This window comes from Heterodontus francisci, chromosome 9 (assembly GCF_036365525.1).
Source record: "Heterodontus francisci isolate sHetFra1 chromosome 9, sHetFra1.hap1, whole genome shotgun sequence".
NCBI classification, from domain to species: domain Eukaryota; kingdom Metazoa; phylum Chordata; class Chondrichthyes; order Heterodontiformes; family Heterodontidae; genus Heterodontus; species Heterodontus francisci.
Genome location: NC_090379.1, coordinates 13,157,345 through 13,180,105, shown reverse-complemented (window position 1 = coordinate 13,180,105; position 22,761 = coordinate 13,157,345). Strand labels below are relative to the sequence as shown.

Below are 22,761 nucleotides of genomic sequence, written 5' to 3'. Positions count from 1 at the left end.
AAGCAGCCCGCTTGATTGGCACCCCATCCACAAACATTCACTCCCTCCACCACCGACACACAGTGGCAGCAGTGTGTACCATCTACAAGATGCACTGCAGCAACTCACCAAGGCTCCTTAGACAGCACCTTCCATGACCTCTACCACCTAGAAGGACAAGGGCAGCAAATACATGGGAACACCACCACCTGCAAATTCCCCTCCAAGTCACACACCATCCTGACTTGGAACTATATCACTGTTCCTTCACTGTCACTGGGTCAAAATCCTGGTACTCCCTTCCTGACAGCGCTGTGGGTATACCTACACCACATGGACTGCAGTGGTTCAAGAAGGCAGCTCACCACCAGCTTCTCAAGGGCAATTAGGGATGGGCAATAAATGCTGGCGAAGTCCACATCCCCCATGAATGAACTTAAAATAAACTGAGACCCTGTCTGCGCTCTCAGACTATGTAAAAGGTGCTGTGACACTATTTCGAAGAAGAGCAGGGGAGTTTTCCTCAGTGTCCTGTCCAATATTTACTCCTCAACCAACACCACGAAAGAAGATAATCCGGTCATTATCACATTGCTGTTTATGGGATCTTGCTTTACGTTTCCCTACAGTACAACACTGACTCCACTTTGAAAAGTATTTCATTGGCTATAAAGCTTCTGGGACATCCTGAGGTATGTGAAAGGCACTATATAAATGCAAGTCTTTTGCCTTTCTATGTACATTCAGCTCAAATGTTTCTTATTTAATTATTGAAGCTTTTTAAAAAATCATTCTCTCGGCAGAGTTTACCTCATTGGCTCCACTCCCGGCCGTCACCAAGGTAACGAAAAGCAAAAATGGGGTCACTTGAAACTTGGAAAGGTATGTAAATCTGACTTTGCCTTCACACAAATTAAAGGAAACTATCCCTGATAGAAATGATCATTTGCAAACTAGTATAATGATCCTATTTAAAACCTTAAACATCTGTGAGATCAATAGAATTAAAGGTGACGGAGGTTTGTCGTGACATTTTAAAGAAGTAATTATATTTCATAATTAATTACTACAGTGTTGAATCCTAAACTGTTATAACATGGGCACAAACACATCAGCCCAGTGGTACCACAATACTTCATAGTCACTTCATACAACTTTACAGATGAGTGCCATTTCACTGCTTAACAACAAGAAGAAATATTTTGTGACAAGCTGCTCCATGCTTCAAAGCCCTGGAACTCCCTTCCTAACGTCACTGTGGGTGTACCTACCCCATATGGACTGCAGTGGTTCAAGAAGGCAGCTCACCACCACCTTCTCATGGGTAGTTAGGGATGGGCAATAAATAGTGGCCGAGCCAGCGACACCCACATCCTGTGAATGAATAACATCTTTTTTTTAAGGTGTTCTTGTGAAATTTGACTTTCCTTCCCCCTCCTTGTGCACCCCCTCCAATCTCCAGTTAATCATCTTGCTTCACGGCATATTTCAGACTACAAACTGAATCGTAGTCTGACTTTTGGAGAGTGAGGACATTGGACAATGCAGAATGAGATTGCTTGGCCCATGGAACTCGCTCCATCTAGAGTTCATGCGGGTTGTTCTATTGGCCCCAGACTTTTCTCTTTCTGCTCGAAGGAATGCTGAAGGCACCTTCATGCTCGCTGTTTATCCAGTTCCCTTTTGAAGGTTACCATTGGGACAATGCATCCCAGATAACAACCCGCTGCCTAATTTTCTTTTTCCCCTCATTCTCCCACTCTGGTTCTTTTGCCAGTAATCTTAACTTTGGGTCCTCTGGTTACTGACCCTTCTGCCACTTTAAAGAGCTTCTCCCTAGCTATTCTATCAAAATCCTTGATGATTTTGAACACCTATTAAATCTCTCCTTAATCTTCTCTGTTCTCAGGAATCCATCCCCAGCTTCTCCAGTCTCTCCATGTAACTGAATTCCCTCATCCCTGGTACCATTCTAGTAAATTTCCTTTGCGTCCTCTCCAAGGCCTCGTCATCCTGTGTGGTAATGTGGATGGATGAGCTCCGAGGAGCTGGAAGAGCTGCCTTCATCCAAAGCTGTTTTGCCGTCTTGTTGGCATGTTTGGCGTCTTGGTGGGTCTGCAAAGCAAGACTACTCCAAAGGATAAATCACAAAGAACGATTGCACAAACTAGTGTTGTATTAACTAGAATTTAAAAGATTGAGGTACTTTGTAAGAAGTTTTCAAGGTATTAAGGGGAACTACTGAGTTCGATAGAGGGAAGCTAGTTCTGCTGTTTGGGGAGTCTAGGACTAAGGGCATAGTCTCAAAATTAGAGCCAAGCCATTTAGGGGTGATATTAGGAAACTTTTCTACACGCAAAGACCGGTGGCAGTTTGGAACTATCTTCCATAAATGGCAATTGATGCTGGATCAATTGTTAATTTTAATCTGAGATTGGTGGATTTTTGTTATATATGGAGTTAGGTCATAGATCAGCCATGATCTCATTGAATGGTGGAAGAGGCTCGAGGGGCTGAATGGCCTCCTGTTCCTGTGTCCCAACTGAAACAGTTTTCTGTTGAGTCTTCATCGCTAGGACCCTCTGGGAAATGTTTTCCTGTTTCTGGAAATACAATTATTCCTACTGTCTGTCTCTTGTTTCCAAATCTCTTCTTGTGAAAGAAACAAAAGAAATAGAAGGTAGATGGATAATGACACGAACACAGGACGTCCCACATTGCTTTACAGTCAATTAAGTACTTTTGAACTGTAGTCACTGTTTGTAATGTTGGAAACGCAGCAGCCAATTTGCACCAGACAAGCCCCGACTAAACAGCAATAAGATAATGACCTTATAATCAGTTTTAGTGATGTTGGTTGAGGGATAAATATTGTTCTTTTATTATTTGATTGACAGTACTGACCAAGTGCCCATTTTCAACAAAGTTCCACCGAGCACAGGGAGGATCCAAATAATGTACAGTGACTAAGCAGAATTTATCCTAATTTATTATCTTAATTAGTTATGCTAATTGCAGAACGAGAGGAAAGGCAGGTAGCTCCAGTGAAGGCCTTACAGTTGTATAGACTGACACACTGATAGCAAAGACAGACGGTGCGGACTTTATAAAAGATCGTGCAAACGACAAAGTGTCAGCTGATCTGGTCTTAGTGGTGTCGACTGTGGGAGGAATGTTGGCCAGGATAAAGGGAGAACTTCCTCCTATTCTTCCAAAGGATGTAAATGTATTGGAGGCAGTACAGAGAAGGTTTACTAGACTAGAACCTGGAATGGGCGGGCTGTCTTACAAGGAAAGATTGGACAGGCTAGGCTTGTATCCACTGGAATTTAGAAGAGTAAGAGGTGACTTGATTGAAACATATAAGATCCTGAGGGGTCTTGACAGGGTGGATGTGGAAAGGATGTTTCCCCTTGTGGGAGGATCTAGAACTAGGGGTCACTGTTTAAAAATAAGGGGTCGCCCATTTAAGACAGAGATGAGCAGAAATCTTTTCTCAGAGGGTCGTGAGTCTTTGGAATTCTCTTCCTCAAAAGGCAGTGGAAGCAGAATCTTTGAATATTTTTAAGGCAGAGGTAGATAGATTCTTGATAAGCAAGGGGGTGAAAGGTTATCGGGGGTAGGTGGAAATATGGAATAATCAGTTCAGCCATGAACTTATTGAATGGCGGAGCAAGCTCGAGGGGCTGAGTGGCCTACTCCTGCTCTTAATTCGTATGTTCGTATTCCATGGGACCTTTAATGTTGACGGCAGCACCTTCGACAGTGCAGCACTCTCTCAGTACTGTACTGCTGAGATTGTGCACTCAAAGCCTCGAGTAAGGTTTCTGACTCGGGCGAAAGTACAACCAGCTGAGCCAAACGGACCCATTTTGCTACCATATAGGAGATCAAGTTGACCCAATGTAAAACCTCTTTCTAACAGAATTGAAAGACTTTTATCCCATTTGTCTTTTCACGGTTCAATCTTTGCCTCGTGAAATAATTCCTTCTGTCGATCATAGTAGGATTCAGTTCCACAGGATTCATTTCATGCTTGGGTACAAATCCATGGGCCCTGATTCCTGCGGGGGTACGGTTCCATTGGCCCTGATTCCTGCGGGGATATGGTTCCATTGGCCCTGATTCCTGCGGGGGTACGGTTCCATTGGCCCTGATTCCTGCGGGGGTACGGTTCCATTGGCCCTGATTCCTGCGGGGATATGGTTCCATTGGCCCTGATTCCTGCGGGGATATGGTTCCATTGGCCCTGATTCCTGCGGGGGTACGGTTCCATTGGCCCTGATTCCTGCGGGGGTACGGTTCCATTGGCCCTGATTCCTGCGGGGATATGGTTCCATTGGCCCTGATTCCTGCGGGGGTACGGTTCCATTGGCCCTGATTCCTGCGGGGGTACGGTTCCATTGGCCCTGATTCCTGCGGGGGTACGGTTCCATTGGCCCTGATTCCTGCGGGGGTACAGTTCCATTGGTCGTGATTCCTGCTGGGGTACAATGGAATGTATGCAAGATAGTTTTCTAGTTCAGTATGTTGAGGAACCAATTGGAACAAGCTATTTTGGACTATTATTGGACAATGAGAAAGGGTTAATTATTAACTTGTAGTAAAGGGGTCTCTGGGGAAGAGTGACCATGATATGATAGAATTTTATATTGAGCTTGAAAGTGATTTAGTTAAATCTGAAGCTATGTTCTTAAATCTAAACAAAGCAAACTATGAGGGGCGAGTTGGCTAAGATAGATTGGAAAACTACATTAAAAGATATGACAGTATACATTCCTTTTAAGGCACAAAAACCCCACAGAATAAATGGTCCAAGTGTGGCTAACAAGAGAAGTTAAAGATAGTATTAGCTCAAAGGAAACGGCTTAAATGTTATCAAGAAGAGGGAATCCCTCCAAAAAGAAATCTTGAGGATTGGGAGGATTTTAGAATCCAGAAAAGGAGGACCAAGAAGTTGATAAGGAAAGAGAAAACAGAATAAGAGAGTAGACTAGCAAGAGATTTAAAAACATAATTGTAAACATTTCTATAATTATGTAAATGGGAAGAGATTAGTGAAAGTTAATGTGGGCCCATTAGAATCATAGAAAGTTTACAGCACAGAAAGAGGCCACTGGGTCCGTGCCGGCAGAGACAGGTGAAATTATAATGGGGTAAAAGGAAGTGGGAGACACTAAACAAATACTTTGTATCTGTCTTCATGGTAGAAGATACAAAAAAAAACAAATTCTGGAAACAATGGGGAACCAAGGGTCGAGTGAGAATGATGAATTAAAGAAATCAGTACAAGTAAAGAAATATTACTGGAGAAATTAATGGGATTAAGTGGCAATGAATTCTTTGGACCTGACAACCTGCATCTAGGGTTTTAAAAGAGGTAGCTGTAGAGATAGTGGATGCACTGGTTTTGATCTTTCAGAATTCCTTAGATTCCAGAATTCAGGATTGGAAGGTAGCTATTTAAGAAAGGAGGAAGAGCGAAAACAGGGAACTGTAGGCCAGGTCGCCTGGCATCAATAGTTGACAAAATGCTGGTAACACGGCACTTCGAAAATCATAATATAATTAAGCAGAGCCAACATGGATTTATGAAGGGGAAATTGTGTTTGACAGATCTGTTTGAGTTTTTTTGAGGATTAACTAGCTGGATGGATAAGGGGGAAACAGTGGATGTAGTATATTTGGATTTTCAAAAAGCATTCGATAAGGTGCCACATAAGTTATTACACATGGGATTGGGGTAACATATTAGTATGGATTGAGGATTGGTTAATGGACGGAAAACAGAAAAGGAGCAAACAGGATTTTTTCGGGTTGTCGGGCTGTAACTAGTGGGTTACCACAAGGATCAGTACTTGGGCCTCAGCTATTTGCAATCTATATTAATGACTTAGATGAGGGGACTGAGTATCTAAGTTTGCTGACAATACAAAGTTAGTTGGGAAAGTAAGTAGTGAGGAGGATGCAAAGAGCATGTAGAGGGACACCACAAGCATTAACACACTCTTTGCCTTTGTCCCAGGACAGCTTTGTTATTTAATCTCTTCTGCCCTCTGTCCTATCAAACACCTTCCCTTTTGTTCTCCTCCCCCACCCCCTTCACTTGCTGAAAACCTAATTCTTTTCTAACCTTTGCCAGTTCTGATGAAAGGTCACTGACCTGAAACGTTAACTCTGTTTCCCTCTCCACAGATGCTGCCAGACCTGCTGAGTATTTCCAGCACTTTCTCTTTTTATTGTAGAGGGATACAGACATGTTGGGTGAGCGGGCAAGAGCATAGCAGATGGAATGCAATGTGGCAAAGTGTGATGTTATCCACTTTGTCAGGGAAAATAATAAAAAAACAGAATATGTTTTGAGTAGTGAGCGACTGGGAAATGTTTGCATTCAAAGGGACCTGGGTGTTCTTGTGCATGAATCACAGAAAGTTCACATGTAGATATAGCAAGCAATTAGAAAGACAAATGGTTATCTTTTATTACAAAGGGATTAGAATATAAGAGTAAATAAGTCTTACTGCACTTATACAAGACATTGGTGAGGCCACCCCTGGAGTACTGTGTACAGCTTTGTCTTCTTACCTAAGGAAGGATATATTTGCCTTAGAATGAATGCACTAGACTGGTTCCTGGGATGAGGGGATTGTCCTGAGAGGCGAGATTGAGTAGACTAGGCCTATATTAATTCCCTGGAACTTAGAAGAATAAGAGGTGATCTAATTGAACAATATAAAATTCCTAAAGGGCCTGACAGAATATGTGATGAGAAAATGTAGCCCCTGGCTGGGAAATCTAGAACTAGGCTCATAGTTTCAGGGTCAGGGGTCTGCCATTTAGGACTCCGATGAGAGAAATCTCTTCACTCAAAGGGGAGTTGAGACTCTTTGGAATTCTCTACCCCAGAGAGCTGTGGATGCTCAGTCATTGAGAATAATCAAGACAGAGGTCAATAGATTTTTAGGTGCTGAGGGAATTACAGGATATGGGGATAGTGCAGGAAGATGGAGTTGAGGTAGAAGATCAAACATGTTCTTGTTGAATGGTGGAGCAGGTTCGAAAGGCTAAATGACCAACTCTGGCTCCGATTTTTTAATGATCTTGTGTTTTATGGTACGAGGATGGTGTTGATTTGCACGTTTCAGTTTCATACTGACGGAATCAATTGGGAGAACTATTCCCATCATTTTCCCGTGAGTGGTTTGCAGATTAACCTTTCTATTTGGCGGCTTCTAATGAACGAGTTGCTCGTACACGTTGTAGAGACTTTTCCAATGGATACTTAGCGTGCTGATGTTTTTTTTTTACAATAGATCTTGAGTGACTACACATCATCTGTGCCGAATCTGGATTCGTGGCCTCTCATTGCCCAGTTTTCCAGTATTGGATCCTTGGGTGCTGATGAAACAAAATGGCTGTGTTCGGAGTTTAGGGAGAGTCTCTCAACACTAGGCAAAGACCATAGAACCCTGAGCAGTCAGCAGGTTCCTCTTCGTTTGGTGGGTATACTCATAGAATCATAGAATGATACAGCGCCAGGAGGCCATTAAGCCCATCAAGCTTATGCTGGCTCTTTGGTAGCATTATCTGATCAATCCCAATCCCTTGCTCTTTGCCCTGTAAATCTTTCTCCTCCAAGTGTTTATCCAAGTCCCTTTTGAATGCTACAATTTAGTCTGCTCCGACCACCCTTTCAGGCAGTGCATTCCAGCCCACAACAACTCACTGCCTAAGAAAATATTTTCATGTCACCTCTGCTTTTGCCAATCACCATAAATCGCCCCCGGTTACCAACCTTTCTTTCAATGAAAACACTTTCTTCTTTCTTACTCGTGGCAAAAGCATTCAAGATTTTGAATATCTCTGTCAATGGGAGGCACCTGTTCAAAGAGACGGGTCGCATCTCAACAGGACTGGGAGCAATGTCCTCGCGGGCAATTTCATTGATGTGGCCGGGGAGGGTTTAAACTAAATTGGCAGGGGGATGGGTGCCAGCATATAGAGGTAAAGAGGAATAAGGTGCATAAAGGAGTGAGAGTGTTGGATAGTACTACAGAAGGAAGTCGTAACAGATTAGATAAGAGCAGATGAAGAAGGACTATGAGGAATACAAAGACAGATTTAGAATACATGTATGTAAATGCACAAAGTGTGGTGAATAAGGTTGGTGAGCTACAAGCCGTGTGGGAATATAATATAGTGGCAATAATGGAAATGTGGCATAAAAGTAGTGAGGACTGGGCACTTAATATACAAGGATATGAAGGGTTCAGAAAAGATAGAGAAGGAAAAAGGGGATGTGGAGTGGTAGTACTAATTAAGGAACTAGAGTATTGTCTTCAGTTCTGGTCACCATACTTTAGAAAGGATGTGAGGGTCCTTGAGAGGGTGCAGAGGAGATTTACCAGAATGGTTCCAGGGATGGGGGATTTTAGCTCCAAGGTTAGATTAGAGAAGCTGGGATTGTGGCCTAACCAGATCTTTATAAAGATTCAGCATAACTTCCCTGCTTTTGTACTCAATGTCTCTATTTATGAAGCCCAAGATCCCATATGTTTGAATAAGGAATTAAAGAATGTTCCTTTTCGATATATTATAAAAAGGTCTGATTTGCCTGTTTATAACAATGTTTGAGTGGGTCTTGGTGAGTCCGAAGGTGACAATGCCATTTAGTGGACCGTTTAGTGTTAACGTAACTGGAGCAGATACCTCCAGGGCGGTGAGGTAACTGCCGCCTGAGATTACTCCTCGCAAGCAGGGGATGGTAAATGTATGTGGAACGTTTCCCAAACCTGTCATCTCCCATTCTACCATTGTACATTGGATCGTCTAATAACGGTCATGTTTAAATTTAACTAAAACACATCAAATGAAACTGGCCAATCCCATGTTGTACTAACCATGACCTCTTTAAATAGGTTTATCCGACTGTTGAAAATGTCAGAACAAGTTTGGAAGGATATCCGGGTAGGTTCTTACATTCCCCTTTGTGCATGTGTACATTCAATATCTCCTGTTGTGGCACTGTGTCAAATTATGTTTGAAAATTGTTCTGTGAAGCACCCTGGATGTTTTACTCCATTAAAAGCGCTGAATAAATGCAAGTTGTTATTGTAGACCTACGCGATAATACATCAGAAAAATAGCAAACTTGAGTATTTTTGTATGTAAAAATGGCACTGGCGCTGACAAGATAGCTTATGTACATCTATATATGATTTTGTTTATTTTTCCTTAACCCTTTTACCCTGTGGAAGAGCATCACTGCAAATAATTTCCCTTTCCTTTAACAGCTGGGGGTTCGCTACCATATGCCATCGATACAGCACAGAAGCAACCTTGGCTATCTTCATTCTTCAGGTAAGTGGCATCTGACCTTAACCACGATTTAACCTTGAGGGTGGTAACACTGAAGGAATGAGGGCTCAGTCAGGCATTTGTGACCCATGAGCATCGCACTCACTGTTCAGAGAACAGGATACTGGGGAGAACTCCCTGCTGTTTTTCCAGTCACACCGTAGGATCTTTTACATTCACCTGAGAGGGCAGATGGGGCCTCGTTTTAACGTTTCATCCAACAGACAGCACCTCGGACAGTGCTGCATTCCCTCAGTACTGCACTGGGAGTACTGGCCTAGATTTTGTGCTCAAGTGTCTGGAGTGAGACTTGAACCCACAGCCTTCTGGCTCAGAGGGGAGAGTGCTACCCTGTGAGCCCATGGTTGGCAGAGGTACTGTGTTTGTGCATGGAATGCAGCGAATGTGCGACCAGAGCAAATCTGACTGTGGCGAGGTAGCAAGGCCCCAGTTACGGGGAGTGAGTAAGGATGGGTCAAATTTTCTGAAGTCACAGCTGGACTTGTGACAAGATCCAACCAAAAATCAGACAATCAGCAGCTCTTGGTCACCGTCAGTCATCCTCGATAGGATTAGCATGAAACTGGCTGCTTCTCGGTTGTCATGGAGACGCGCCTCTCTAGAAAAACACATTTCCCACTTTTGTCTCTGTAATCTCAGCAAACTGTGTTCTGAGTCTCCTCCGAAATAATTGCTTTTGAATAACAAGCTCACCTGAGTAAAACCACCTAACATTTTTGAAGTATTCTCAGAAATTATAATCTCAGTGTAGACAGAAATGATGATTCATCTGTAACTTCCAAAGTGACCAGAGATTTTGCCAGTAATAAGTAAGAAAATAAGACATGCAATTTTATTTGTCAAAACCCATCTTTTTCACGAAACATTCAATCTCTTAAACCCCCTGCTGTGTAGCTCTGAAACGCACAGCACAGAAGGAGGCCATTCAGCCCATTGTGCCTGTGCTTGCTCTTCAAAAGAGCTATCCAATTAACTCCACTCCCACGCTCTTTCCCCAGTTACCCTCCAAAATGTTCCATCCTCTGGGTGAAATAATGTTTCCTCATCTCCTCTCTAACCCTTCTACCAATTACTTTAAATCTTTGGCCCCTGGTTTTTGACCTCTTGGCTAAGGTAAATAGGCTGTCCCAATTTACTGTGTCTAGGAACATCATAATTTTATACACCTAAATTGAGCCTCTTCTGTTCTAAGGAAAACGGCTCCAGCCTATTCAATCTTTCCTCATAGCTAAAATTTTCCAGTCCTGGCAACATCCTCGTAAATCTCCTCTGCTCCCTCTCCAGTGCAATTACATTCTTTCTGTAATGTGGTGACCAGAACTCCAAGCACAAACATAAAAAAAAATTTTAAAACCAAAACAGTGGGTAAGCACAGTGGAAACAAACTGAAAAACCTAAGATAAAATAACCAAATAAAGGAAAAAGAAAAAAGAGAAAAAATAACTCAGCATAAAATGGGGAGCCCATCATGCTCTGAAATGATTGAACTCAATGTTCAGTCCGGCAGGCTGCAATGTGCCTAATCGGTAAATGAGATGTTGTTCCTCGAGCTTGCGTTGATGTTTACTGGAACACTGCAGCAATCCCAGGACAGAGATGAGAGCAGGGGGGAGTGTTTAAATGGCAAGCAACCGGAGGCTCGGGGTCATGCTTACGGACTGAGCGGAGGTGCTCTGCAAAGTGTCACCCAGTCTGCGTTTGGTCTCTCCAATGTAGAGGAGACCACATTGTGAGCAGCAAATACAGTATACTACATTGAAAGAAGTACAAGTAAATCGCTGCTTCACCTGAAAGGAGTGTTTGGGGCCTGGGATAGTGAGGAGAGAGGAGGTAAATAGACATGTATTACACCTCCTGTGATTGCAGGGGAAGGTGCTGTGGGAAGAGGACGAGGTGGTGGGGTAATGGAGGAGTGGACGAGGGTCCTTTTTCCTCAAACGAGGACTCCCCCCCCCCCCCCCCCCCAGTGTGTTTGACAGGGCCCTCAACCGTGTCCAGCCCATTTCCCGCACCTGTACCCTCACCCCTTCCCCTCCCTCCCAGAACCTTGTCCTCACTTTCCACCCCATCAGCCTCCATATCCAAAGGATCATCCTCCGCCACTTTCGCCACCTCCAGCGTGATGCCACTACCAAAGGCATCTTCCCCTCCCTTCCCCTGTCAGCATTCCGAAGGGATCGTTCCCTCCGCGACACCCTGGTCCACTCCTCCATTATCCCCACCACCTCGTCCCCTTCCCATGCACCTTCCCCTGCAATCGCAGGAGGTGTAATACCTGCCCATTTATCTCCTCTCTCCTCACTATCCAAGACCCCAAACACTCCTTTCAGGTGAAGCAGCGATTTACTTGTACTTCTTTCAATGTAGTATTCTGTATTCGCTGCTCACAATGTGGTCTCCTCTACACTGGGCAGACCAAACGCAGACTGGGTGACCGCTTTGCGGAACACCTCCGCTCAGTCCGTAAGCATGACCCCAAGCTTCCGGTTTCTGGCCATTTCAACACTTCCCCCCCCCCCCCCCCCCACCCACCCCCCCCGTGCTCTCATGCTCACGTCTCTGTTCTGGGATTGCTGCAGTGTTCCAGTGAACATCAATGCAAGCTCGAGGATCCGCATCTCATTTACCGATTAGGCACACTACAGCCTGCCGGACTGAACATTGATTTCAATCATTTCAGAGAATGCCAGCCCGCCTTTTTATGCTGAGTTATTTTTTCTCTTTTCCGTTTTCCTTTTTTATTTGGTTATTTTATTTTAGGTTTTTCAGTTTGTTTAGCTTGTTTCCACTGTGCTTACCCACCGTTTTGTTTTTGTTTAATGTTTGTTTGTGCTTGGAGTGCTCTGTGCTTTACAGTCATTCACACCCTCTCTGTACTAAGGCTTTGTCTTTCAGCACACCATTGACATTTTGTTCACCTTTGTTCCATGACCTTCTGGTCAGTTATTCTCTGTGACCTTGTCCTATCAACACCCCTTTTGTTATCTCTTGCCGCACCTCCGCTTTACTTGTTTAAAACCTTTTACATTTCTAATATTTGCCAGTTCTGAAGAAGGGTCTCTGACCTGAAATGTTAACTCTGTTTCTCTCTGCACAGATGCTGCCAGACCGGCTGAGTATTTCCAGCATTTCCTGTTTTTATTTCATCTATATCTTCCTACTAGCTTTCCTCCTCACTGTCAACCACACGACCAATTTTCGCATCGTCTGCAAACTTCATTATCATGCCACATCACTAATATAACGTACAAAAAGCAAGGGACTGAATACTGAGCCCTGCAAAACCCCGCTGCTAACTGCCTTCCCGTCGCTAAGCCAGTTTTGGATCCAATTTGCCAATCTCCCTTGGATCGCAAGGTTGTCAGATTGCCATGTGGGACCTTGTCAAAAGCCTTGTTAAAATCCATAATGACCAAATCCACTGCACTGCCCTCATCGACCCTACTTGTCACATCCTCAAAACATTCAATCAAGTTAGTCAGACATGACATTCCCTTAAATCCATGTTGATTTTCCTTGATTAATTGATGCCTTTCTAAATGAAGTTTTATATTGTCCCTCAGAATTGATTTCTATCATTTGCCCACAACTGACGTTAACTGGTCTATAATTATTCACATTATCCTTTCCTTCCTTTTTAAAAAACAGTACAACTTTGGCAGTCCTCCAATCCTCTGGCACTGCTCCTGTAGCCAGGGAGGATTGAAATATGATGGTCAGAGCCTCCACAATTACCTCCCTTACTTCTCTTAACAACCTGGGATATATGTCATCCGGGCCTGGCGATTTATCTATTTTCAAAGATATCAAACCCTTATATATTTCCTCTCTTACAATGTTTATCCCATCGACTATTTCACACTCTCCTTTCTGTTCAATCTGTAAGAATCCTTGGAGTATTTTCTATATTAAAGGCACACCATAAACACAAATTATTGTACTGGTGGATATAAAATGATGTATTTTTGTCAATCACTGATTCATTTTTCCAGGGATGAGATACTTCAGTTTTGTGGAGAGACTAGAGAAGTTGGGATTGTTCTCCTTAGAACAGAGAAAGTTAAGGAGAAATTTAATGGAGGCGTTCAAATCATGATGAGTTTGTTCGAGTAGATGGGGGAGAACTGTATCCACTTGCAGGAAGGTCAGTAACTGGGGGACACAGCTTTACAATAATTGTCCAAAGGACCAGATGCAAGAAGAGGAGGAACTTATTTATGCAGCGTGTTGTTGGGATCTGGAATGTACCGCTTGAATAGGTGTTAGATGCAGAATCCATCGCAACTTTCAAAAGGGAATCGGATAAATACTTGAAAAGGAAAATAATAGCAGGACTGTGGGGGGAGGGGGACAATTTCGATAGCTCTTTCAAAACCAACACATGCACAAGGGGCTGAATGGCCTCCTTCAGGGCTCTATTATTCTATGACTCTTGTTGAAGATTCATAAGGTAAATATTTTCTGTGTTTGGAGAACTGTAGTTGAAAATATTTCGTGACAAATCCATAAGTTGCTGCTGTTGTTGCCCATGTAATACTCAGCAGTCAAACAGAAGGGCTCTGTAACAAGTTGGCAAGAATCGGAAAGAAAGGCTTTTCAATAAAGTCGTCACTATCTGGCTTATTCCTGATTAATTTAACTTATCAAATTTCAATGCCCCAGCTGCTGTGGGATTTGAATTCATTTCTCTCGATTGTTAGTTCAGGCCTGTGTTCCCTCTCAGCGGCCATGCAGCAACCCAGATGTTCCCACAAAGGCCGTGCGCAAGTCGGCCTCTTGAAGTTAGCACGCGTGCGTGTACACGCAAAAAAATTTAAAGGGGCCGTGCACTTAAATCACCCGCACACTCCAATAAAAAAAATTGGAAGGGTACATTAGTCCAGGTCTCTGGATTACTAGACCAGTAACATACGCGCTATGCTGCCATACCCTGTTGTTGTTATGTATAACTCAGACAATCATTGTGGTCAAGCTTGTTGATCACAGTGATCATTATCGTTGCATCCAGTCCTGTCCACACTCTATGTCCAAGCAGCATACTTTCCACAAGGAAATCACTGGGTGGACAAGAGCAGCAAACCCTTGATGGCTCTTCCCCTGCCTAATCATAACATTAGAAACAGGAGTAGGCTATTCAGGCCCTCGGGCCTTCTGGACCATTTAATTAGGTTTACATGTCCTTGCAGATAGATGAAGAGGTGTTTTAGATGACTAAAACATTTGATAGGATAGAAAGAGAGAGGGTCATGGTGGGGGAGTCTGGAACACAGAGGCATAACCTTAAAATTAGAGCTAGGCCTTTAGGAAGCACCTCTTGCATATGGTGTACTTGATTTCCAAAAGGCATTTGATAAGGTGCCACCTCAAAGGTTACTGCACAAAATAAGAGCTCATGGTGTCGTGGGTAACATATTAGCACAGGTAGAGGATTGGTTAGCTAACAGGAAGCAGACAGTAGAGTAAAAAGGTCATTTTCAGGTTGGCAAGCAGGGATCAGTGCTGGGGCCTCAACTGTTTACAATCTATAACAATGACTTGGATGAAGGGATCGAATGTATGGTAGCTAAATTTGCTGAGGACACAAAGATCAGTAAGAAAGTAAGCTGTCAAGAGGACAGAAAGAGTCTACAAAGGGATTTAGATTGATTGTGAGTGGGCAAAAATTTGGCAGATGGGGTATAATGTGGGAAAATGTGAACTTGTCCACTTTGACAGGAAGAATAGAAAAGCAGGATACTGTTTACATGGAGAGAGATTGCATTTTAGTCCCCTTACTTAAGAAAGGATATAATTGCATTAGAAGCAGTTCAGAGAAGGTTTACTCGACTGATTCCTGGGATGAAGGGGTTATCTTGTGAGGAAAGGTTGGACAGATTGCATCTGTATCCATTGGAGTTTAGAAGGATGAGATGTAATCTTATTGAAGCCTATAAGATCCTGAGCGGACTTAACAAGGTGGATGCTGAGAGGATGTTTCTCCTTGTGGGGTTTCAGGAACCAGAGGACCCAGTTTAAAAATAAAGGGTCTCCTATTTAAGACAGAGATGAGGAGGAAATTTTTCTCTGAGGGTCATGAGTCTGTGGAATTCTCTTCCCCAGAGAGTAGTAGAGACTGGGTCATTGAATTTATTCAAGGCTGAGTTAGATAGATTTTTGATCGACAAGGGAGTTGAGGGTTACGGGGGGCAGGCAGGAAAGTGGAGTTGAGGCCACAAATCAGATTAGCCATGATCTTATCAAATGGCAGAGCAGGCTCGAGGGGCCGAATGGCCTACTCCTAATTTTTGTGTTCTTCACACAAAGGGTAGTGGAAATGTGGAACTCACTTTCCCCAAAAAGCTGGTGACACCGAGGATCCATTGAAAATTTCAAACTGAGATTGAGAGATTTTTGTTAGATGAGTGTATTCAGGGTTACAGAGCCAAGGTGGGTCAGTTAAGTAGCATATAGATCAGTTGTGATCTATCTGAATGGTGGAACAGGCTTGAGGGGCTAAAAAGGCCCACTCCTGTTCCTTAGCTCCTAGATCATGTTTGATCTGTACTTCAACCCCGTTTTCCCCCTTTGCTCCATTCCTGTTGATATTCTTACCCAGTGAAATTCAAGAGGCAGTGAGGATTTGTAGCAGCCCAGTTGGGATAAACCATCTCAGCACAGTATGCAGTTGAACTTGAGACAATCCTGGTGCACACAACACAGCTACTGCCTGGTTGACCAGCTAAGCCACAGGAAGAAACTCTGTCTTGTGCAACGCCCCAAGTTTAAAATTCTCATCCTTATTTTCAAATCCTTCCAATGGTCTCGCCCTTCCCTGTCTCTGTAACCTGCCCCCCCAGCCCTCCAACCCATTGATAACTCTGAGTTCCTCCAACTCTGACCTCTTGCACATCCCTGATTTCCTTCGCGCCCCCTCCCTCCCATTGACGGCCGTCCCTCCAGCCATCTGGGCCCTAAACTCTGGAATTTCCTCCCTAAATCTCTCTGACTCCCCCTCTTCCTTTAAGACCCTCCACTTTGACAAGCTCTTAGCCATTTGTCCGAATGTCAACGTGTGGCTCAGTGTCAGCTGCTGTGAAGCACCTTGCAACATTTTATTACCTTAAAGGTTCTTTATAAATGCAAGTTGTTATTTTAAATACCCTGGCTCGGCATCTTAGGAACAGAGGACCAGGAGTAGGCCATGCAGACCCTGCTTCATCTACCATCCTACTCTTTACAACCTTGCTGATGTCTTGTACTATAAGCCTTAGCCCCCTCACCCAGGTTCTCCCGACAGATAAATTAATGGCAATAAGCAGCTGGAGAGAAACTAGCTGTCTTCCGTTACATTGTTTAATCACAATTCCTAGCAGGGCATAAAAAACAAATGGAGCAGAACAAACTCGCGGCCCAAGGAATACAGTCACTAGCTGGCAAGAGAACAGGGCAATAAAGGGAATAAGTATCCTCTGCTCATGCCCATAAATCTCATGACGGCTACAAAGTTAATGAAAAGATAATTGTTTCATAGACTCACTGGATATAAAGTTATAAATTTATTATAATGTGTCATCGCCACATCCCAATCTGTCTCGGATGATGTAAACTCTGAGAAAGCAGGGACGTTTGCCTTTTCCACCTTTTGATAGTCTGCTCTGACTCACTGTCTGATAGAGTGCGACAGCAGCAATAATGAGTTCGTTGTCTGGGGCACAAACACAAGAGTTCTTTGCTGAAGGCCGGATTCTTTTTCTTGTAGGTGGGGGCCTATAAAATAATATAAAGTTTTATTCTGGCCCACAGCAGCTCCTATTGGACAGCACCTTTCATTGTTTTTTTTTGTTGCAAGGATTATCTGGTGGAAGATTCTGATTAACTTTGGAAAGTTTGTGGTGGGAAGCTGAGTAGTCAGTGTGCCATGAGGGGCGGGAGAGAAGATTGATTTACAAAACTTTATTTTTTTTTTATTATCTTCCAATTCTGTTAGTTTTGTTTCTTTTTAATAACACAGCAGAATGACTGGGACTATGGGGAATGGGCCTTTTACCATTATTGATCCAACTGTAGCCATTGCATGTTCAGCAATGGCTGCACATTCGACAGACCAGGGCTGTCATTCAGCACTGAACCAGGGTCACTTTAGTGCTGCGGGTATTGGGTTAAGGCCACTCAAACCTAATTCATGCAAAAACAAAAACTTGTATTTATATAGCGCCTGTTTACAGGAGCGTTACGAAACACAATTTAACACTCTTCCACGCAAGGAGATATTAGAGCAGATGACCAAAAACTTGGGTCAAAGAGGTAGATTTTAAGGAGTGTCTTAAAAGGAGCAGAGAGAGAGACAGAGGGGTTTAGGAATGAAATTCCAGAGCTAAGGGCCTAAGCAACTGAAGGCACAGCCACCAATGGTGGAACGATTAAAATCAGGGATGCACAAGAGGTCAGAATTGGAGGAGCCCATAGATAGGAGCAGGAGTAGACCATTCGATCCTGCTGCACCATTCAGTAAGATCATGGCTGATCTCATCATGGCCTTGACTTCACTTTCCTGCCTGTTCCCCAAAACCGTTGACTCCCTTGGAGATCAAAACTCTGTCTAACTCAGCCTTGAATATATTCAATGATTCAGCCTCCACTGCTCTCTGGGATAGAGAATTCCAAAGATTAACAACCCACTGAGAGAAGAAATTCCTCCTCATCTCCATCTTAAATGGAACCCCTTTTTTGAAACTTTGCCCCCTAGTTCTAGATACCCCATGAGAGGAAAGATCCTCTCAGCATCTACCCTGTCAAGCCCCCTTAGAATCTTATATGCTTCAATAAGATCACCTCTCATTCTCCTAAACTTCAAGAAGTATAGGTCCAATCTGCTTAGCCTTTTCTTAAGACAGCCCCTTCAATCCAGGAATCAGCCCAGTGAACCTTCTCTGAACTTCTTCCAATGCATTTATATCCCTTCCTGAGTAAGGAGACCAAAACTGTACATGGTACTCTCGGTGTGGTCTCACCAATACCCTGTACAGTTGTAGCAAGACTTCCCTACTTTTATACTCCATCAACCTTGCAAAAAAGACCAACATATCATTTGCCTTCCTAATTACTTTCTGTACCTGCATGCTGATTTTTTTGTGATTTATGTACCAGGACACCCAGATCCCTCTGTACTGCAGCATTCTGCAGTCTCTCTCCATGTAAATAATATACAACTTTTCTATTCTTCCTACCAAAGTGGGCAACCTCACATTTTCCCACATTATACTCCATCTGCCAAATTTTTGCCCACTCATTTAACCTATCGATATCTCTTTGCAGACACTTGTGTCCTCCTCACAACTTGTTTTCCTACCTATCTTTGTATCATCTGCAAATTTGACGACAATACAGTCGGTCCCTTCATCCAAGTTATTAATATAGATGGTAAATAGTTGAGGCCCCAACACTGATCCCTGTGACACTCCACTCGTTACAGTTTGCCAACCCGAAAATGTCCCTTTTATCCTGACTCTTTGTTTCCTGTTAGTTAGCCATTGTAGTGGCCATTTCGGAGACATGGGTAGAGCAGGGGCAGGAATGGATGTTGCAGATTCCGGGATTTAGATGTTTCAGTAAGAACAGAGAAGATGGTAAAAGAGGGGGGGGTGTGGCATTGTTAATCAAGGAGAGTATTACAGCGACAGAAAGGACGTTTGAGGACTCGTCTACTGAGGTAGTATGGGCTGAGGTTGGAAACAGGAGAGGTGAGGTCACCCTGTTGGGAGTCTTTTATAGACCTCCGAATAGTTCCAGAGATGTAGAGGAAAGGATAGCGAAGATGATTCTCGACAGGGGTGAGAGTAACAAGGTAGTTGTTATGGGGGACTTTAACTTTCCAAATATCGACTGGAAATACTATAGTTCGAGTACTTTAGATGGGTCAGTTTTTGTCCAGTGTGTGCAGGAGGGTTTTCTGACACAGTATGTAGACAGGCCAACCAGGGGCGATGCCACATTGGATTTGGTACTGGGAAATGAACCCGGCCAGGTGTTAGATTTAGATGTAGGTGAGCACTTTGGTGATAGTGATCACAATTCGGTTAGGTTTACCTTAGCGATGGGCAGGGACAGGTATATACCGCAGGGCAAGAATTATAACTGGGGGAAAGGAAATTATGATGCGATTAGGCAAGATTTAGGATGCGTAGGATGGGGAAGGAAACTGCAGGGGATGGGAACAATCGAAATGTGGAGCTTATTCAAGGAGCAGCTACTGCGTGTCCTTGATAAGTATGTACCTGTGAGGCAGGGAGGAAGTTGTCGAGCGAGGGAGCCGTGGTTTACTAAAGAAGTTGAAGCGCTTGTCAAGAGGAAGAAGAAGGCTTATGTTAGGATGAGACGTGAAGGCTCAGTTAGGGCGCTTGAGAGCTACAAGCTAGCCAGGAAGGATCTAAAGGGAGAGCTAAGAAGAGCAAGGAGAGGACACGAGAAGTCATTGGTGGATCGGATCAGGGAAAACCCTAAGGCTTTCTATAGGTATATCAGGAATAAAAGAATGACTAGAGTTAGATTAGGGCCAATCAAGGATAGTAGTGGGAAGTTGTGTGTGGAATCAGAGGAGATAGGGGAAGTGTTAAATGAATATTTTGCGTCAGTATTTACAGTAGAGAAAGAAAATGTTGTTGAGAATACTGAGATTCAGGCTACGAGGCTAGATGGGATTGAGGTTCACAAGGAGGAGGTGTTAGCAATTTTGGAAAGTGTGAAAATAGATAAGTCCCCTGGGCCAGATAGGATTTATCCTAGGATTCTCTGGGAAGCTAGGGAGGGGATTGCAGAGCCTTTGTCCTTGATCTTTATGTCGTCATTGTCGACAAGAATAGTGCCGGAAGACTGGAGGATTGCAAATGTTGTCCCCTTGTTCAAGAAGGGGAGTAGAGACAGCCCTGGTAATTATAGACCTGTGAGCCTTACTTCGGTTGTGGGTAAAATGTTGGAAAAGGTTATAAGAGACAGGATTTATAATCATCTTGAAAAGAATAAGTACATTAGAGATAGTCAGCACGGTTTTGTGACGGGTAGGTCGTGCCTCACAAACCTTATTGAGTTTTTCGAGAAGGTGACCAAACAGGTGGATGAGGGTAAAGCAGTGGATGTGGTGTATATGGATTTCAGTAAGGCGTTTGATAAGGTTCCCCACGGTAGGCTATTGCAGAAAATACGGAAGTATGGGGTTGAAGGTGATTTAGAGCTTTGGATCAGAAATTGGCTAGCTGAAAGAAGACAGAGGGTGGTGGTTGATGGCAAATGTTCATCCTGGAGTTTAGTTACTAGTGGTGTACCGCAAGGATCTGTTTTGGGGCCACTGCTGTTTGTCATTTTTATAAATGACCTGGATGAGGGTGTAGAAGGGTGGGTTAGTAAATTTGCAGATGACACGAAGGTCGGTGGAGTTGTGGATAGTGCCGAAGGATGTTGTAGGGTACAGAGGGACATAGATAGGCTGCAGAGCTGGGCTGAGAGATGGCAAATGGAGTTTAATGCGGAAAAGTGTGAGGTGATTCACTTTGGAAGGAGTAACAGGAATGCAGAGTACTGGGCTAATGGGAAGATTCTTGGTAGTGTAGATGAACAGAGAGATCTTGGTGTCCAGGTGCATAAATCCCTGAAGGTTGCTACCCAGGTTAATAGGGCTGTTAAGAAGGCATATGGTGTGTTAGCTTTTATTAGTAGGGGGATCGAGTTTCGGAGCCACGAGGTCATGCTGCAGCTGTACAAAACTCTGGTGAGACCGCACCTGGAGTATTGCGTGCAGTTCTGGTCACCGCATTATAGGAAGGATGTGGAAGCTTTGGAAAGGGTGCAGAGGAGATTTACTAGGATGTTGCCTGGTATGGAGGGAAGGTCTTACGAGGAAAGGCTGAGGGACTTGAGGTTGTTTTCGTTGGAGAGAAGGAGGAGGAGAGGTGACTTAATAGAGACATATAAGATAATCAGAGGGTTAGATAGGGTGGATAGTGAGCGTCTTTTTCCTCGGATGGTGATGGCAAACACGAGGGGACATAGCTTCAAGTTGAGGGGTGATAGATATAGGACAGATATGAGAGATAGTTTCTTTACTCAGAGAGTAGTAAGGGCGTGGAACGCCCTGCCTGCAGCAGTAGTAGATTCGCCAACTTTAAGGGCATTTAAGTGGACATTGGATAGACATATGGATGAAAATGGAATAGTTTAGGTCAGATGGTTTCACAGGTCGGCGCAACATCGAGGGCCGAAGGGCCTGTACTGCGCTGTAATGTTCTTCTTCTTCTTCTTCTTCTTAGCCAATACTCTATCCATGCTAATATAGTACTACCCCCAACACCATGAGCTCTTATCGTGTGTAGTAGCCTTTCATGCGGCACCTTATCGAAAGCCTTTTGGAAATCCAAATACACTACATTTACTGGCTCCCCATTATCCACTTTGCTTCTACATCCTCAAAGAACTCTAATAAATTTGTCAAACATGATTTTTCTCTCACAAAATCTTATTGACTCTGCTTGATTGTATTATGATTTTCTGAATGCCCTGCTACTACTTCCTTAATGATGGATTCCAGCATTTTCCCAATGACTGATGTTAGGCTAACTGGCCTAGAGTTTTCTGTTTCTGTCTTCCTCCTTTCTTGAGCACAGAGGTTTTTTGATGGGGGAAATGCTGGGCTTATCAGCATCACCATTGTGTGCTCTGCTTGCTCCAGCTATTTTTTGGTTAGCATATGCATGAAGTCAATCCCTCTGTCTTGCTATGAATAATTTTGTTTCAGTTCACAGCTTGTTTCAAGAGTTCAGTTGAAAATTCCATTGTTTCCAGAGATATGATACTTGGCTAATCTCTTATGATTGGTCAGTTTGTAAACTGTCTTTACAGTATAGCCACTTGACTCTTTAATGTCGGTTCACTTTAAGTTAAATGTGTTCTTGCAGCAGAACTGGCTACAGGGAGGGATTTGAAAACAAGGATGAAAATTTTACAATTGACGCCTTGCTTAACCAGGAGCCAGGATAGGTCAGCAAGCACAGGGGTGAAAGGTGAACAGGACTTGGTGTGAGTTAGGACACGGGCAGCAGAGTTTTGGACGACCTCAAGCTTACGGAGGGTAGAATGGGAGAGGCCGGACAGGAGTGTGTTGGAATGGTCAAGTCTAGAGGTAACAAAGGCATGGATGAGGATTTCAGTGACAAATGAGCTGAAAGAGGGCAAAGTGGGGTGATGTCACGGGAGGGGAAATAGTCACAGTGATGGTGCGGATGTGTGGTTGAAAGCTCATCTATGGGTTAACTATGATAAAGTGCCACATAACAGGCTTGGGAACAAAGTTAAAGTCCATGGAATAAAAGGGACAGTAGTAACATAGATACGAAATTTGCTGAGGGACAGGAGACTAAGAGTAGTGGTGAACAGTTG

The 22,761-nt window shown here is 43.6% G+C and overlaps 1 protein-coding gene across 2 annotated transcripts in view; it reads left to right on the top strand.

Annotated features, from left to right (window-relative positions):
* The window catches only part of tdp1 (tyrosyl-DNA phosphodiesterase 1), a 143,160-nt gene that overhangs the window by 58,364 nt on the left and 62,035 nt on the right, over positions 1-22,761 (top strand). For both annotated transcript variants that reach the window (XM_068038250.1, XM_068038249.1), the window contains exons 9-12: positions 783-861; positions 7,293-7,478; positions 8,898-8,946; positions 9,273-9,339. In XM_068038250.1, coding sequence (XP_067894351.1) covers positions 783-861; positions 7,293-7,478; positions 8,898-8,946; positions 9,273-9,339 — 381 coding nt within the window. The remainder of the gene's footprint in view (positions 1-782; positions 862-7,292; positions 7,479-8,897; positions 8,947-9,272; positions 9,340-22,761) is intronic.